The 18,743-nt window shown below is 41.4% G+C and overlaps 1 protein-coding gene across 6 annotated transcripts in view; it reads right to left on the bottom strand.

Moving 5' to 3' along the window:
- CDC42BPA (CDC42 binding protein kinase alpha) overlaps positions 1–18,743 on the bottom strand; it is a 320,075-nt gene that overhangs the window by 59,647 nt on the left and 241,685 nt on the right. For 4 of the 6 annotated variants that reach the window (XM_061625008.1, XM_061625007.1, XM_061625002.1 and 1 more), the window contains exons 19-22: positions 13,128–13,276; positions 11,940–12,031; positions 10,355–10,431; positions 3,211–3,249 (exon numbers count right to left, since the gene is read on the bottom strand). In XM_061625008.1, coding sequence (XP_061480992.1) covers positions 3,211–3,249; positions 10,355–10,431; positions 11,940–12,031; positions 13,128–13,276 — 357 coding nt within the window. The remainder of the gene's footprint in view (positions 1–3,210; positions 3,250–10,354; positions 10,432–11,939; positions 12,032–13,127; positions 13,277–18,743) is intronic. The other 2 variants (XM_061625005.1, XM_061625006.1) reach the window with 1 other exon arrangement.

Below are 18,743 nucleotides of genomic sequence, written 5' to 3'. Positions count from 1 at the left end.
CAGGGATTACTAAAGTCCATACATATAACTAAGCCTGTGATCACTCTTGGAGGCCACTGACCGTATAATGCAGCCTTTCCCAACCAGTGTGCCTCCAGATGTTGTTGGACCACAACTCCCATCAGCCTCAGCCAGCATTGCCAATGGTCAGAAAAGATGGGAATTGTGGTCCAACAACATCTGGAGGCACACTGGTTGGGAAAGGCTGGTATAATGCATTAATTAAAAAAAAACACCCCAGCTATGACACAGTTTGATTATTTTATAAATTGCAATCGATAGCAAATGATATTTTAAAGTGCTTCCCCTCTATGTTAATTTTAATCTTTAAAATCTTCAGTCTTTAATTTGGGGAAGAGCCGTAGCCAGAGGTAGAGCATCTGCCTTGGATGCAGAAGGTTCCAGGTTCAATCCCCTGCAACTCCAGATAGGGCTGGGAGAGACTCCTATCTGAAGCCCTGGAGAGCCCCAGCCAGTCACTGTAGACACTACTGAGCTAGATGGACCAATGGCCTGACTCAGTATAAGGCAGCTTCCTATGTTCCAAATCTTGATAATTAAGAAGCCATACCAAAAAAATAAGCATACTTTATGATTATTATTAAAAATAAATTGTCATGATGACATATAAAAGTACTTAGTACAAGTCTACTTTAACCAATGAATTAAATATGGTATAAAAATTATTTGATTTTCAATAGCCTGTAGTTTATCAACAATAAGGAAAAGAAGTTAAGACTACGTTAGGCCTAATAAAAGAATTTCACAGAGGATAAATATCAGAAGCAAAATAATAAAGATTCTATTTGGTAGTGATGCCTTGATCTTTGGGGAAGGGCTGCAGCTCAGTGGTAGAATATCTGCTTTGCAAACAGAAGGTCCCATGTTCAATCCCTGGCATCTCCAGGGAGGGTTAGGAATGTCCTCAGTCTGAAATCCGGGAGAAGCCGCTGCCAGTCAGTGTAGACAATCCTAAACTAGATGGGCCAACGTTCTGACTCAATATAAGGCAGCTTCCTACATTTTCTAATTTTAATTGTTTCTATTATTGTAATTAGAATTGTTTGATGGTTTAGGTGTTATGCTATATTTGCATACCTGGACAAAAATCTTGTTCTATCGATATTCATGATAAAGATTGCATTCAATGCAATACGGCAAATTTACATATTTTCTTAAAATGCTATATTAGGCATGACTGCTCACTTGAAAAAATCTTTGAAGGAGGAAGATTCTTAGTAAAAATCTAATGTCTTCACTTAGATGAACTACAGCTTTCTAATTAGTTACCTAACCCACCCCATTCAACATGGCATGGGAAAGGTCAGCCCAAAAATTACATTTTCCTACAAAAATTGTCTAGTTTCTTCTTTAAAAACAAAGTCCATCAATTGTCATTTTGGAAAATGAAACATCTGCAACAAAAATTATTTGTAATGCAATTTACGAAAAAGTTTTACAAACTTTTTGGAGATGCATTTTTGTGCCCTCTGGGACAACAGATCTGACCCTTTTAATTATTGCAAAGAGGACACATCCAGGCTACCTTTTTTTCAACATGTATATACATTTGCTGTTTAAATAAATTAGCAGCAGCAAATAGGTGTATGTACAGTTTTCTTTTGTCTATTGTAATGCCTGGTTTTCCCTTCCTTTTTCTTACATGTGCTTACATTGGGCAAAACAGCAACTGGGGCACAAAATGTTATTCAGTTATTTTTTAAAAGATGAGAACTGCCAGTTGTTAATATAAATAATAAAATGATATAATAAAACAATACACCTGTTTGCTCCATATAAACTGTATCAATCATTGCAACAATCAGAAGCAGAAATTCTTTTCTACATTCAGATTTAAAAACAAAAAATTGGTAATTTCTGAATATCAGGAATTATGTTTCTTTTATTTAATAAATATAGCCTACTGTATTAAAAAGGATTTATTTCTACAATTTTTGAAAAATTTGCTTGTAAATACTGAGCACATAGGAGGCACTGTAGTAGCTTCTCCCATCTTCTCCGAGTGCTCTGCCTACCATTATTTCTGAGGAAGCCTGTCATAATTTTGACAAAGCTCTACCACATCATAAGGCATATCTATGTGTCAACATGGCACACAGGAAAAACAATCTTAGGGTTTGCACATATATAACTATCTTTTTTGTTTTTTTAAGAATCACAAAATTACAACCAAACCACACTCCAGAAGGTAAGTAGCAGGCTACATACCTACTGCTATGCTTGTAGACCCTTTCCTGCACCCAAACGTAGTGACAATGACTCCCCACCCTAGATTTCTTCAGCTGGAGAAGGGGACAAAAATTCTAAGAAACCTTTCCTCCACCCCCACCCCCGCACCAGTGCTTATGTGTTAAGGGTATCTGAAAGTACCGGTACACTCATATATCTAGGAATTAGGCTTTAGCCATTCATGCACAGATATATCCTACTCTGAGTGCAAAAGATTGCTGTGTGAAAAAATTCCTCATCGAACAGCCTAACGTGAGTGTGTGCAGAGTCCTGTACTGAGCACTCACACTGCCTAATCAATTACCCATTTTCTCAGCTTAGATAGTGTTAAGCACCTGTTAAGTTGTGGGAAGTGGCTTCTACTACCTCTTCTTGCCCAACAAACAGATAACTAGAACTGAAAATACAGATCATATCCTGAACAGTAAACTTGGGGTGGGGGGTGCCCTTCTGCTTTGCTCTAAGGTCCATTGTGTTTAGGATGGAGGCACAGGAATAGCAAGGATAACTGAAATTAATTACTGATTCTATATGACTCCATATTAACAATGAATTAAATAAATCCACCAAGACAATAAGTTCATTATGATCTTGTCTAGCTACCAGTATCCCTACAGGAAACCTGGCTAGCAGAGAGGTGGGTTTTAATTCTGTTCAAAATCATGCACTGCAACCTAATTAGTTTTAACAACTTCAGTTTACTGTCACCTTTTGTTTCTGTGACGTTTCATTGCCAAGAGTGCAACATTAAAAAACAAAAACACCACACACATTCTCAAGAATTTTTACTTATACATTAATGCAATAAAAGTATAGTAGCAGTAGCACAGGACAAGCAGCAAGATAAATATATGCAAGCCATAAAGAGCATCAACAAAAATGGTCTACATTAAACAAAGGCCAAAGCATGTGCATTATAGGCAAAACTAAAAGGCCACACACAGCAAGACATCCTCTTACACGTCTGCCTTTGTGAGCTGGAATACAGGAAGGAGAGCGCTTTAACAGAGAAAGGAGGAGACTGTTAACAGAATGAATGGAAGGCACATAATCCAGATCCAAATTTCTATCATGAGACACATACAATAATATATACAATTCTTGACTTATGAAGACAAGATACATGTACTACGGGGTTCTTTTGAAAAAGTAAACCACAAGAAATAAACACAGGAAAACAACGTCCAAACTTGTACATTCACAACAGCTACTTCTCTCAATACTATTTTAGATTAAGGGCCATACTAAATATTAAGTTAATTAATGCATCTTTGCATTCAACATGGTGGGTTTTGTTTTTTAAAAAAAGGCAAATAACATTAGCTGGGGAAGGGTGATCATTATCAGGTACGGAGATGACAATTTAACCCTTTCCTCCTTGATGCAGTCCTGAAGAAAACTGCTGCCAATTGGGTGAATTTCTCCCCCAAGCAAATCCTGATATGCATATGAGGGCAAAAGTGTTCAGCTTAAAATGCATTTACTAAGAAATGCTCAAAGCATCATCAAGCTTTTCAACTCAGATTGTGATAAACAGAAAACATCATTAAGAGTAGGCTTGAACAATTTGAGAACTGCTAAATTGACTATGTGTTGTGGCTTACTACAGTATGCGCTTGACATTCCTCCTGTTTTTGCAATTTAAGTCAGTCCAGGTTTATTGATCCTTACTCAGTGGCCAGAGGTATGTAGTAAACAGATTACATTTGGTTTTGTGGGTAACAAATTGTGTAGCTTTGACTGAGATACTATACAGGAAGTATATCATGGCAAAGCAGCATTTGCTAGGCTATGGAAATGACTGAACAAGATATGACTTCATGTAAGAAGAAAATATTTCAAGAACACAAGGAATACAGTTACTTACCAGTAATCAAAGTTTTTTGGACACTTGACCATGTATATTCACACTTAGGCTTCCCCTCTGCCCAGTGCCCACCCACCCAATCTCCTGCCCTTCCTCCTTCCCTGCCCGTCCTGGCCCCCCTCCTCCCCTCCCTCCCTCTTACCCCTCCCTGCCCCTCCCCCAGGTCATTCTCAACTACCCTAAGCATGATTGCAGGGGAGTAAATTTTCTTGGTTAGATTCTCTGTAGAAACAGTAGTAACACAGAAAAGAAGCAAAGAACACCAACAAACATACAAAAATGTAATTCTCCATCTTTGGAGATGGCAGGTTTTGCCATCACTCACCATATGCTCAGAGGCATATTACCAAATTCTTCCAAGCTACACAGGAAGTGGATTGGACTGTGAACTACCAACCCAAATTCTGTTTGCATTTTGACAAATTTGTAGGACAGTACAATATCTGAGAGAGGAGGTCAGGTCTCCTGCTCTCCTGGTGCATTCACTATAGCTGCCCAATTTCGCTGCTTTATAATTTTGATAGAAATATCTGTTGGCTATAGGTATGTTTTAAACTTCAAGGGCTTCTTGCCTATTAGTGAATTATATTTGAGTGGTTTGTGCAAACTGAAGACAACTATTGCTAAAAATTAGTACTTTAATATGCATAAAATATATACAATACCAAATGTGAAGAGTTATTTTTTCTCAACAAGATAATTATACAAAACATTGTTAAGGACAACATGCAAGTTTGATTATAGGAGCAAAAACTGTATAATATGGTCATAAACCTACTGATGCTTGAAAATGAAAAATGGAAATGGACCCTTCAAGTCGATTCCGAGTTATGGTGACCCTATGAATAGAGTTTTCACGGTAAGCGGTATTCAGAGGTGGTTTACCATTGCCTTCTTCTGAGGCTGAGAGGCAGTGACTGGCCCAAGGTCACTCAGTGAGCTTCATGGCTGTGTGGGGATTCGAACCTTGGTCTCCCAGGTTGTAGTCCAACCACTACACCACATTTGTCCTACTATTCTTTCTAATAGAACATAATGGAATATATATGCATCTTAAATCAGCTCAAGACACACTGGGTCTCTTCTGTTAATAGAACTTTCAAAGCAAGGAAACAATTCCTGCACATCTTCCTGTCATTTGTTCTCTTAAATCAGCCTTTCCCAACTAGTGGGCCACCAGATGTTGTTGGATCACAACTCCCATCAGCCTCAGCCAGCATTGCCAGATGGGATGGGAAAGATGGGAATTGTGGTCCAACAACATCTGGTGGCCCACTAGTTGGGAAACAATGTCTTAAATGAATTTGACCTATCTGTATCCAAAGTAGAAGTCTGATAACTTCTGCTTACTGCAATACATTTGTAGGGCAAGACTGAAGAATGATGGCCCTATATGGCCATATAAGGGTGCATACACATCTTGATAGTCTCTGCAAGTATTGAGGCTGAGTTACTAGGTATCTGACTAGGGAAGGGAGAGTCATTTGTGAGGGAGTTTTCTAATTCTACACATTTTGATACTTCATTTAATTGTATTGAAATTCATAAATTTACTGAACTCTTGTTGCTGTCACTAACAATTATTGTCATGAATGAGATGGGAACTGTGCAAAATGTGATAGCAAGGTCCTCATGAAATGCAGGTTCTATGTTTGGAAGAAATAGAAGCATTCATAGTTCTAACCCCTTCTTCATATTACACACCTTATGCTATAGTATGTGATTGAGGGGGGTGTCAGTGTGTTGTACTCAACTAAGTCCTACTCAGAATAAACCTAAGTTAGTCAGGTCTATTAACTTCAATGGGTCTACTCTGTGTAGGATTAGCATTGAATATAACCAGTACATCCAAAATATATATAGGACAGCAGTCTCCATAAATGAGAATGGACAGAATCAGGATTTTTGGAAGCCTACAATAGTAGAAAATATTTAATTCGGGCCATATTAAGTTCAATCTGAGGTTTGTTCTCAAAGAAGATAAGCACTGGACCTGTGCAGCAGGTTTTCAATGAGCTATCTCTGGAAGGAGGAAGACAAAATTGAATGCAACAGCAACAATGACTCATTTTCACAGTGGGATATTTGTCCTCCCTTCATCTGCAGTCTACGGTTAAGTGCAGCTGGGAACCTAGACACTTATTTCTCCCTAGCAAAAATAGAAAAATTGTATGTTCCTTTTTAGTGTAATTAAAGTAAGCTGTAATTGCTCATATAGTTTTGTATAAATATATAAATTACTTGCCTGGAAGAGACATAGACTTAAGTATTGTAACAGAATAAATGAAAAGCTTCTTATAGATGGGGATGTACTCCCTCTAAAGCATCAGGTTTACAGTCTGGGAGTGTTTATTGATCCTACAGTGTCATTAAATGACATTAAATTACTGTAATGCGCTCTACGTAGGGCTGCCCTTGAAGACAGTTCGGAAGCTTCAGCTAGTGCAAAACGCAGCAGCCAGACTGCTGACAAGGACCAGCCAGTCAGCGCATATAACACCTGTTCTGGCCCGTTTGCACTGGCTACCCATTTGTTTCCGAGCCAGATTCAAGGTGCTGGTTTTGACCTATAAAGCCTTACACGGCGTGGGACCGCAGTATCTTGTGGAACGCCTCTCCCACTATGAACCAACCCGGTCACTTCGCTCAGCATCTAAGGCCCTCCTCCGGGTACCAACCCATCAGGAAGCCCGGAGGACAGTTACTCGATCTAGGGCCTTTTCTGTAGTGGCCCCAGAACTGTGGAACAGCCTCCCCGAAGAAGTATGCCTGGCGCCGACGCTTCTATCTTTTCGGCGCCAGGTTAAGACCTGGCTATGCTCCCAGGCATTTTAAGCGTTTAATGTTATAATTTTAAATCTTTTTTTGTTTGCTGTTTATGTTTACTGTTGGTAGGTTGATTTTATTGTGATATTCTGTATTTTAATCTTTTGTACACCGCCCAGAGATCCACTCGCTATGGGCGGTTTAAAAATGAAACAAATAAATAAAATAAAATAAAAACAAAAACATTTTAACACTTGTCTAGTGACCTCTGTGATTCAAAATGTCTTTTAACAACTGTGGCTGATAACACCAGCTGTGACCTTACCCAGATGGAATTAGCTTGGCCACAATTACCCATGTTCTGGTAATCTCCCATTTCATCTACTGCAATGCGCTATGCATGGGGCTGCCTTTAAAACTGGTCCAGAAACTGCAGATGGTCCAGAACAACTCCTCTTATGGCAGAATGATTCCGAAGAGTAGTTGCTAGAACCGACAGGAGAGGACAGTGCTGTTGTGCTCAGGTCCTGCTTGTGGGCTTTCCGTAGGCGTCTGGTGGCCACTATGAGAATGGGATACTAGACAAGATGGGCCATGTTCTTAACGGTGCTGCAAGGTTATTAACTGGGACTGGGCAATTTAATTATGTTACCCCTGTGTTTGTCAGCTGCACTGGCTGTCAGTTCATTTCTGGGCCCAGTTCATAGCGCTGATTTTAACCATTTAACCCTAAATGGCTTGGGACTAGGTGACCTGATAAAATGCCTTCTGCCATATGTACCTAACTGAATATTAAGATCCTCTTAGGAGTCCCTGCTCTGGGTACCCCTGCAAAATGAAGTGAGGTGGATAAACACTAAGGAGAGAGCCTTTTTCGTAGTGGCACAACCTTTCCAGGTCAGCATGACTTAGCTTACATTTCTCCAAGCACTGTTCAATCAGAGTACCTTTGAAATGTACTGAAGATAAAAATCCAATCTAACTGTATCCTACTAAGTCAGAGTTGAGAAGACCCACAGAAATCAAATCAATGCACTTCAGTTAGTCATGACTAACTGATGGCCACTAATTTCTATGGGTCTTCTCTAAGTTGGATATGACTACAATACTATCATGTCATAACTTGATGTATACTTAATAAAAAAAGGTTTTATCAGAGTATGAATATATACTGCACCCTCTTTACAACACCATTCTCAATGGACTCTCATATTCACTAATAGTAAGATGTTCTCTACTACATCTTAGCAAACAAGCTGTGTCTGGCATCTCAGCTCCATCTAACAGCAAAATGATGCAACACACACACACACAAACTATTAAAAATAATCATATTGAATAGTACATGGGATTTAAATGTATCAGGAGCACCAACACCTTCTGAAGATTTTCATGCTCTTGATGGCAGGGCTTGTTAAAATGACTGCATTACTATCTGAATTTGCCAAATCAATCTTTCTACTGAATAATTTGATGGTTTGACTTATCATCCATAAAATCAATCAATGAGGATGATGATGAAGAAAAGGAATCCTATTTTAACGTATAGAGCAGTAAAGAAACAGATGAAAACTTCTGTTTTGTGAAAATAACCAGCACCACCATCCTGTTGAGAAATCAAGTAAAGAAAGTTTCCAAATGACTAACTTTTTAAACTTTTAAACTTTTGAACAGTTTTTGTTAATTGACTGTTATTCCTTCTACATTACATAGTAGCTCACTTACATTAAAGACAGTGCAAGGAAACACAGGTTTATTATGTCAACAATATAGACCGTGAGGTCTGCTGTACCTTTAGGGGAATTACACAGATGTGGAACTTGCCATGAATTGTCACTATTTCTTGGTGGCAGGATTTTACCATCCAAACTAATAAAATGACAGCCAAATAGTTGGAATGTGAATGGAAATGTGGCAATAAAGGTGGCCCGCATCTGTGTAATCAGGCAAGGGACAGCCACAACTTCCTTTTCCAGCCAACTCAGTTTCTTTTCCTTTGAGCCTTGCTTCCCCTCCTTCTCCATTACTTGAGACCTTCACCCCAGTCCACAATCTCATCTGTGTTCTGATCCCAGGCTCCTGCCTTTCCTCACCCTCTTTTCTTCAGCTGCAGTCCATTGCTGTGGTCATGTTAGTAAGATGCCCACTAACAATGACAAAGCACGAGCTGGAAACCATAGAAGAAATCTTGGTTTCAGCTCACGACTTCCCCTGAGCTAAACCATGGGCCCAGATTCAGAAGACACACAGAGACAAATCACAGCTTAACTCGGCTCAGTGCAACAGGAAAAGGCTACGATATCCTCTCTGGGAACCCACCCATTTGTGCAAACCAGGTCAATGTGAGTTCTGTTTCTCAGTTGTGCTTACAAACAATAGTTGCACTAGTTGTTGTTCAATGCCTACATTCATTCCTGCCCTTTCTAAAAAAACTAAACATGGCATCCTTAAATGTAACGTGTGCTATTTGCTGAGTGCTAAGCATATAAAAAAGCCTAAGATGAGGTGTCATGCTTGTTGATGTCACAAATGCATAATCATTCATAAGCAGGACAAAACAATGATATTCCCTAGTTCCTAAAGTGAAGGGACATTTGGGTGAAGAATTGCAGGTTTCCTACACATTGTCGATTATCTTTCACTTCTCTCAGCTTTCAAATGTTAGCAATTTCACATGCTAAGAAAGCAATTCGGAGGACAAAGACAAACAAGAGGTTATAGCATTTTATGAAATTATTCTGCTCTATATTTTCTACTGAAACAGTATAAACCAGAAATGTTGTTAAGAAAAAGACCAGAACCTAAGTGTTTTGCGTAATAGGGGCCTTGCTTTATTGAAACGAGAAAGACAATGGAATCCATGATACTTTTCATTTCCATTGTAAGATATCTCCCATGGTTTTCTACCAAATTTTCAATCTAATTAATTTGAAAGATCAGAGATGTTTTGTTTTAGGCTTGCATTTCCAAATCTGTGCAAATGAAAGAATACAGTTTTTTTGCCTTCTAATTGGCATACATGAGAAGTGCAGTTAAGAGGTCCCTATAGAAATGCACAGAAATAATGCAGTAAAAAGTCACACAGTATCAAACCTCATTCATACCTCTAATATTTTCTTTTTTTATACCAGCCATGGTATTTCCACATGTAAGTAGAAGACAAATAATCTAAGTAAGTTTTTGTAAACCGCTTAGAGATCTTTACATTCAAGCAGTATATAATTTTTTAAATTATTATTTATTATTAAATAATAAATATTCTTTAGGAGTCTAAGGCTGCAATCCCATATATACTTGTCCAGGAGCAAGTACCATTACTCTCAATTGAACTTGCTGCTGAACAGACATGATAGGATTGCATTGTAACTTTTTTTTTTGCAACAGTGTAATTATTTCAAAGCAGTACCAACTACAAACTGAATATGCATGTGCCATCAAAAGATATAGCAAATACATTAGCTGTGTACTTACTTCAAACTGATCCAGAGCAGAGGTAGGTGCATTCAAAAATGCCAAGAAAGAATTCTGTGAGTCTTGGTGCTTTACACCTAGAAAACAGCAGCAAGTCTTTAACCTATAGAAAATGCCCCATTAGGTCATTATCTATGGGTTGTCTTTCCTGAGTTATCTCTGTGGCCACTCCAAATGTATCAGCTTGCTCCACAGATCACGAAAAGAAGAAGAAAGCAGAGTTGTAACACTCTAATGTAAAATGCATGTTATTTGCAACAAGATGCCAAGCCCCACCCCAAATAATTCTAAAAGTTTTCATATTACTTTTTTAGCATCTTTTTGTATCACTCATACTTGCAACCATTGCACTTAAAGTTCTTAGAGCTTTAGACTTATCCTGTAGGATACAATTAAGGCTTCCAGTTCTGGTTCAAGTACACAAGTGATACGTCCCCCCCCCCCTGGTTCCAAGATCTATTCTCTGGCCCAGCATAACCAATGCTGTTATACCACTACTTATAAACTCTGGTCCCTGCTGCAGCATAACACTACCCTAGTACTGTGGCAGCTAAAACAGCTTTATACAATCAGATGGTTTGAATAAGACAGAATTAGGTTAACTTTATACATTCACAGAGCTGTGTTGGTTTGCTTCCCTTATCTCTCCTTTTGCAGATGCAGTTCATACCACATTCAAAGGGGTTTACTTTCTATCAACTCCTCTTCTTGGACTTTTTTCATAAGTGTTTTTTTATTATTTAAATCAAACTTTTGTCCTATGCAACTGGAGAAGTCTCTTGAGTTCCAGACACTTAGTGAAAAAGGAGCAGTTTTATGGGTGATTCCCAATTGTGAAGCTATCCAAACAGTACTGTAGTTTCACCTTAGTGACAACTTGTCACTGCACCACAGTGAAAAGAGCAGATAATAATATGATATATATGAGGGAATTAGCCTTTTATATTTTAGTGGTTTTCCCAAAGATGGTATTGTTTAAGTTCAGATGGTTCCAGTGAATTGGAACAAAGGAAAGAGCAGCCAATGCTTCTTTTCAGGGGCTTGCTCTGCACATCAGCATTGCTAATTGATGAAGGGCAGGCTAGAAATCAAAGTAAATAAATATATATCCTGAAAGCTTACAGCATTAATCCACAACAGATTTATTTTGGAGGAAATAATTTCTTTTCCACCGGATAAGATTATTTTAAGTAAATGATTTGTAGCCTACAATGATCAAACACCAAAAGAATTGGCACATTTTAAATGGCTTCTTCATCATACAATACATCCTATGTCTGTGTGGTAACTAGTTGTTAAGATATACCAATACACTTCTATTACATGGTGACCAACTGCTATATGCTTAGAGTTTAACAAAAACAAAAGAATTTGGTAAAAAACTTTATGATTCAAGTGTACTGAGGTAAATGTCCTGTATTTTTATAACAGCTTGTGGGTACATCTTATCATGCAAGAGCTACAATGACATTTCAGGAGCCAGATTCTGTCAGCACACTGTAAGATGCCATTCTTATTTGATACGATATACCCACTGCTTTGGAGTAGATTATGCCTTCCTTTATTTGGACACCAACTCTCGTACCCTTTTCTGATTGGAGTTCTTCTGTCTCTTTTTTCAGTCTTTCTATTTCTGACAATAGCTCAGAGTTCTTCTTGTCAGATTCCTGTAGTTTGCTTTATACAAATAAAAAGGGAGAGAGATCCAATTAGTAAAGGCCATGTTATTTTAATGTTATTTTGAACATATTTTGCAGCACTGTTCAGTTAGGATCAGTCATGTCACATTGTCAAACAAAGCATAAAACGAGGAAGTATGCCTGCTATTGTGGAAAGGAACTAATAAACTAATGAAAGGAATGGATGAAAAGGAATTAATAACTGTCTCTGATCACCCTTTGGGTTGGCTCCAGTTTCTGTTTATGAACAACAGTATGAGCAGGGAGAACGAGAAGGAATCATGTCTATATTAAAATCCAGCACTGATTATTTTTGGTGGCCATTTCCTAGCAATTGTGATGTTTACAGGCTAAATCGTACATTCAAAGGATTTACCATATACAACTCCAGAAAATAATTCTGGTAATTCTAGTCTAATATTGGCTTGTGAAGCCTTTGGCTACAAACTAAAATGCTTCAATCGAATTTGGAAATGGGAGTTCCTTCTATAGGAAAAATAGCTATTAGGGTCTTGTACTTTGATATGTTAGCAATCACAGAATAGCTTTAATGCCAGTTTTACTGTCGCATTTTGTTATGGGGAAATTGAGCAGGATTCATGCTGCTACTTAGCTGGATTCTTGTTGTTACTTTCAGTTTTCTAAAGCAACTAAAAAGTTTTGTCTGCAACAAAAATTTTACATAATTTCTGTACTGGAACAGTCAAGTTACTAGAAATCATCTACCTCCAGTCAGTTCCCCTGCTCAATGAATTTTCTAAGCCAACAAAAGGGAACAAGAAGAAATGAAGAAAACCCCTCTTCATAAGTCAATTCAACTGAAGTGTCAGAGAAATGCAGTTTATTGCTTTTAAGGCTGCAAAATGCAACAAAATTTTTATTTTCATCAAAGATCTTTAAAGCTCCTTAGAAAAGTATAAATTTCCAATAATGTCTCAGTTAACTGCAAATTATAAAAATATAGCTTTGCTTTTAAGTTAGGTTGCCATAAACAACTGTAGCATTTTAGATTTTGACAGGCAATATATTTTATGGCTTATCAGTCTTTTGTAGAAAACTCTTCTAGAACGTTCATTAGAATCACTAATTCTTACCATTCTGTTGCAATATTGCAAGCTTTAACTTTATTTAATTCCTCTTGAATGGCTTGTTTGGCTCGTATTTCTGCATCAAGGGCTGACTGTAGCTCTAACCTCGCAGACATATCCAGTTTTGCAAAACGGCGCATCTTCCAAGGCATGTCCTAAAAAGAAATGCAGTTTCCTTTTAGTTTAGGCATTTGTTTGTTGCATCAGTCTTCCAAGACTTCCAAAAGGAGTTCTGGCAGCTCCCCAAAGCATTATTCTTTTTGATCCAAATAATAAAAAGAATATTACTATCTTATTCTCTTATAGGTAATAGGAATTTTATGAAATATTTTACTTATACCATAGATTACATTAGTAACAGGAGAAATGAATCCATCACAGGGAAGAGTCCATGCCCTCTCTGTTCTTCTTAAACAAGCTTTAATAATATAGTCTTTGGAGTTTAAACTGGGATGACAGGTAATGGGGGCTATTGTCCAGATGTCATGGACCCAGCAAAGAACTCTTGGCGGAGTGGTCAGGAGGAGGAGGAAGCCTGGGATCCTGGGGTGGAGCCCACTGTGCTTGCAGCAGGAGGGCGCTGAAAGTGGAGCAGCCTTCAGTAGCATAGACAGTGATAGCTCTCCCCCTTAGTTCCAGCTACAACTGAAGAGGTGCGGTCTGACAAAGAACAGGCTAATGTTATGCCTCTCAGCCCTACCTTGTTGCCTGAGCCCCCCTCACACCTCCTCTAGAGGAGGAGGTTCAATCTGAGGCAGAGGAGGACTAGTCTGAAGTGCCTCCATCCCTGTCACCAATGACATACCTGCAGATGCACAGGTGCAAGCACATAGAGCCAGCTTTCCAACCCGTTCACAGGACTGCTTGAGTACAAATGCAATCCCATTCAGAGAAGCCTTCCCCATGCAAATAGAAAGCCTACCCCAAGCCTAGTTAAAAGGCCTCAAGGGGCATGTCTAATTGCTGTGACATCTTAGCTTAAGTAGTCATGCTTAATTATGTTTGTGTAGAGATTCAGAGTTCTATACAATCTGAAAACTGACCTATGAAAAACTCTGAGCTGAGATTCCACATTAAACATAAGAGAGAAAAACACACAAGTAACGCCGAGTCTGAATCCAACAGGGTTGGCCAGGAGACTAGCACTGATTTTAGCCAATTTTATTGTTTAAATGTATAATGTTGTTTTAACGCATTTGTGGATTATATTCACCACTTTGTGAGGAGATTAAAAAAGTAAAATAGAAGCCTTTAAAATAAATAAATAAATAAATAAGTAAAATCATGAAGAAATAAAAAATATCTTACAGAAGCATATTCACTCTAACAAATATATTTTAGAAATGTCTGTCTCAAATGGAATAAAAATGTTTCCAATCAATAGCAAAAAAACCCCCTTGAGGTAGCGTAATAATTTTAGTCTACATCACGGATGGAGAACCTATGAACATCCAGTTGTTGTTGAACTACAACTCCCATTGATCCCAGTCAACACTGCCAACAGTCAGGGATTATGGGAGTTGCACTCCAACAACATTTGGAGGGCCACAGGTTTCCGATCCTTGGTCTAAATGCTTCATATTAGAGACAGTTAAATATTTCTATACCACAGCTAGCACTAAACTGTGCCCACAGAGTTTTGCATGTGTAAGCTACAGAGTCAGCAATATGTAGATTGCGGCCTATTGCCGAAATAAAACACAAACACCATTCACTGGGTTAAATCATGGGCCACTTTATTAAACGGAATCAATTAGAATAATGAACCTGCAGAGGGGAAATCAAGTGCGGGAGCATTCTGATGATCCAGGCAAAGCCTGCTTGCAGCCATAGGGTGACCAAACCTTGCCTGAGCCCGGAGCTGCCCTGTGCCAGACCCCAGCTCAAGCCACACCCTGAAGATGTGTAGGGGGTCCAACCCGCATCACCGCCCCCCGGAGCCGTGAAACTCCGAGCGGATGAGGCACGTTGGCCCCAAAGGCGACCCGTGTTCTGCCCCCTGGGCCGTATAGCCCTGAGCTGCAGGCCCCCGGACCGCCAATCGCCCCCAAAGGTGCCTAAAGGTGTCACCTAGCTGCCCTTTCCCTTTAAACCTTTTCCCGCACTTCTTTGCCACAAAAGGGGGACAAGCCTCCGCTTAGTCTCCCTTTACCCCACAACCAATAAGAATCTTATGCAGACCCCTCTGCAGGTCCATCAGGAGGATGGCATTGTTGCCTCCTGAACTGCATGTCAAGCATGTCTGCCACTGAGGGCCTTGCCCTCCATGTCTGACAACAGCAGACAACCCAAGGCTACTGAGGCCTCAAATGCATGTCCTCACATGCCTGCCACTGAGGGCCTTGCCCTCCATATCTGACCACAGCAGACGACCCAAGGCCACCGAGGCCTCAACTGCATGTCCTCACATGCCTGCCACTGAGGGCCTTGCCCTCCATGTCTGACCACAGCAGACGACCCAAGGCTACCGAGGCCTCAACTGCATGTCCTCACATGCCTGCCACTGAGGGCCTTGCCCTCCATGTCTGACCACGGCAGACGACCAGAGCCTATCGTGGCCTCAACTGCATGTCCTCACATGCCTGCCCCTGAGGGCCTTGCCCTTGAGTAACCAAGGTCATCCCCACCCCGGGGAATGACCACCACTTGCGGGACCTTCCGCACTGAACCCTGCTGGAACAACATGGATAGGAGACCATCCCCAGCGCATACTCTGTCGACCCAGCCACCAAACTGTGGCCCACCATCAGAGGCCTGGCTGTGAACCAATGTGCGTTTGCAGCCCCACGGCCAGCCTAGAAGATCATGCCATGGCTGCAGAGTAGGCTGTGAAACTGCTCCATCCCCGTCCAGCAACCTGCCAAAACAGAAACAATCGTGAACAATTGGGTCCTGGACCTTCAGACTCACCCCAGGGGTGAATGTACTCCAGGTAGGCAATTCACCTGCCGGGTATGCAGCCCCAATTCCATAGGAGCATGTCCCCCCAAAACCCCCATGCGTCTGCTCCTAGGCTCTGTGACGCTAGGCCGAAACTTTATGAGGGAAGATCCCTCCCCCTGATTATCAGGCAATCGGGCCTGTAGCTACAGGCCAAAAACCAAAACAAAAACAAAAACACCATGACGCCCTCACGGTACAAGTGTCCAGTCCTGGGGCAGGATAAAATAATGGTGTGCCTCTTGCACCCCTGGTCTGCCTGGAAACAAACCTTGGACAGCCGGATGGTGTGAGGGCCGCTGCCTGCAACAGCTGGTCACAGGGCACCTCCCTGACCAACAATCCCTGGCGGGTCAGGTGAACATGGACACTTTGTATAGCCCCTGCCGGCCTGTAACTCCCAGAAATCCTCTCCTGCTCTCTGATAGCTGGTGAGCATGCTGGGGCAAAGATAGGCATATGGCCATCTCTGACTCCCCTCCCCCATCTCCCAGTGTGTGGTATGGGACTAGCAGTTCTCACCCCCCCAGAGTCGGTCCCTCCTCTAACTGAAACACCATGGGCACACTGCAGGAAAAGGGGGGGGCACACCACAGGTTGGTACGTAAGGCAGCCAAAACAAAACAAAGACAAACCCTGAAGCTGTGGTAAGGAACCTGCACCCAAAGTCCACCCTACCCATGAACCATAAATCATGAAAATAGTGCCCCGCTGCTTCTGAGCCCTCTCGTCTCCTGACTGTCCCTTCCAAGAAGGAGCTGAAGTGCTCCACCCTACCCATGAACCATAAATCATGAAAATAGTGCCCCGCTGCTTCTGAGCCCTCTCGTCTCCCGACTGTCCCTTCCAAGAAGGAGCTGAAGTGCTCCATACAAGAATACAGCAGCCCATAGGTAATGCTCTGCTGCATAGTCGACCAAAAAGGCAAAAACTCGAGAGCCGGCAATGCAGGCACATTATCTGCCACACTTGCCCATAACGCACCTCTGCCACAGGCGCGCACCACATTGAATGCAGTGTAGTGCACCGTGCATAGACTATCTGGTATGAAACCACTACTGACTTACCCCACTTGTAGGGATGATGGGAAGGGGCCAATAACCCTGCCCAAGTGTATGTCTTTATCTATCGTCCCCTGGACAAGTGCGTCCGTACCTAAGGCTGATTTAAAATTGCCGGCCATAAGGGCAAGCCGGGGGCCACAGTATAGGATCCAGAAAACCACCTAATAAAGAAAAACCGCATCATAAAATGAGTCTCCCCAGAAACCGGGCAGTCTGCCAGCTGGGAAGGGACACTTTCCTTGAGCAGCCTCTGCTATACTTCTGGCGTGTTTAATTGCGGGTTCATATCCAGCAGTTGTTAGATGGCATGGAGTTGAGCAATGTCATCTTCTAATGTCTGCAGATCAACTGACTCTTAAAAGCACAGGACTAGTGGCCTGTAAAACAAGGGTGGCCACCTTATCTACAGTCAGTTTGCAAACTAGCTAAAGAGAAGATGCAAGCAAACGTGCAGCCTGTACATGATTACTGCAAAGAATTCCCTTATGTTTAGATAATTTACTCAGAGAAATATGACTTGGACCAATTCTATGCACATTTACTTATGAGAAAATCCCACCGAGTGTATTGTTACTTCTTCCCATGGAAGGGCATCCATGATTGCGCCCATACAGCAAAATCCCAATTATGTTTACTCAGAATATCGCAGGGTTTTGAAGAACGTATTTGGGGAGGAGAAGCTTGACAGTGAAAAGAGGGGATGAGCTCCCTGTGCATTTGCGGAAGTGAGGTAGTTTTGCAGGTAAAGTTGCAGCACTAATTGGGATCCCTACTGGCTCCTGCAGCCTCCTTTCTGCCTGTGGCTGCCACCTGCCCTCCTCAAAAAGCCTCTGCTCTTTGTCATTACATTGCATAGCTCCAATCCAAATGGCCTCCAACTGATGGCCACATGTTTCTCCCTAAATGCTCTGGGATGAAACATCACCCACAGCGTTCACTGCTTGCGGCTGCCATTTTAATGGTGCATGCCATAGAGGCCACCATTATATGATATCTCAGAATATTGCTGCGTTATGACAGAGCATCTCCAAACTTTCCTGGTTTGCAAAGACAGTGTGGAAGTGGAATGGCCTTTTCAGTACATCCCTTAATAAAAGCATCCCCACAGATGGCTGTCCAGCTGCCAGATAGTCCAGCACCTCTCTAGGTACTTGGTAAATGAATAGAAACAGTTGGTTTAAACTAAAAATACACTTCAGTATCAAGAAGAGAAGTCTACTATTTCACCTTCTGTAGTGGGCAAGGGCCCCCCAATAGAAGTGTCTCCTGCATTGGCTATGTTCCACTCCTCCACAGCTGGGGGTGGGCATCTACCCTCTGCCCTGGGGGCCCTGCCCTCCCCTTTCGGCCCACTTTGCCCCTTTTGGGTGGCATCCTGAGATTGAGCGTGTAGCCAGGTCTATTCCCTTCCGCTAAAGCCCCCCCCCGGCCTATGCCCTGTTGCAGAAGCCAGGGGAGTGCCTCATCCAGAAAGGAGAGGTGGTAAGCGTGAGGGAGCACTAGAGGGGCCCTGGCACCTTCACAGCCTGGCCGGACTGTGCCCTCTTCTCACCCTGCACCCCCCAGTCACCAACCAATTGGCTCCCCCGTACAGCCCCAGACAATCCAGGCCTCCTGG

This window comes from Rhineura floridana, chromosome 4 (assembly GCF_030035675.1).
Source record: "Rhineura floridana isolate rRhiFlo1 chromosome 4, rRhiFlo1.hap2, whole genome shotgun sequence".
Lineage (NCBI taxonomy): Eukaryota > Metazoa > Chordata > Lepidosauria > Squamata > Rhineuridae > Rhineura > Rhineura floridana.
Note: the sequence above shows the minus strand (reverse complement) of the source record. Positions and strands in the feature narration are given on the sequence as shown.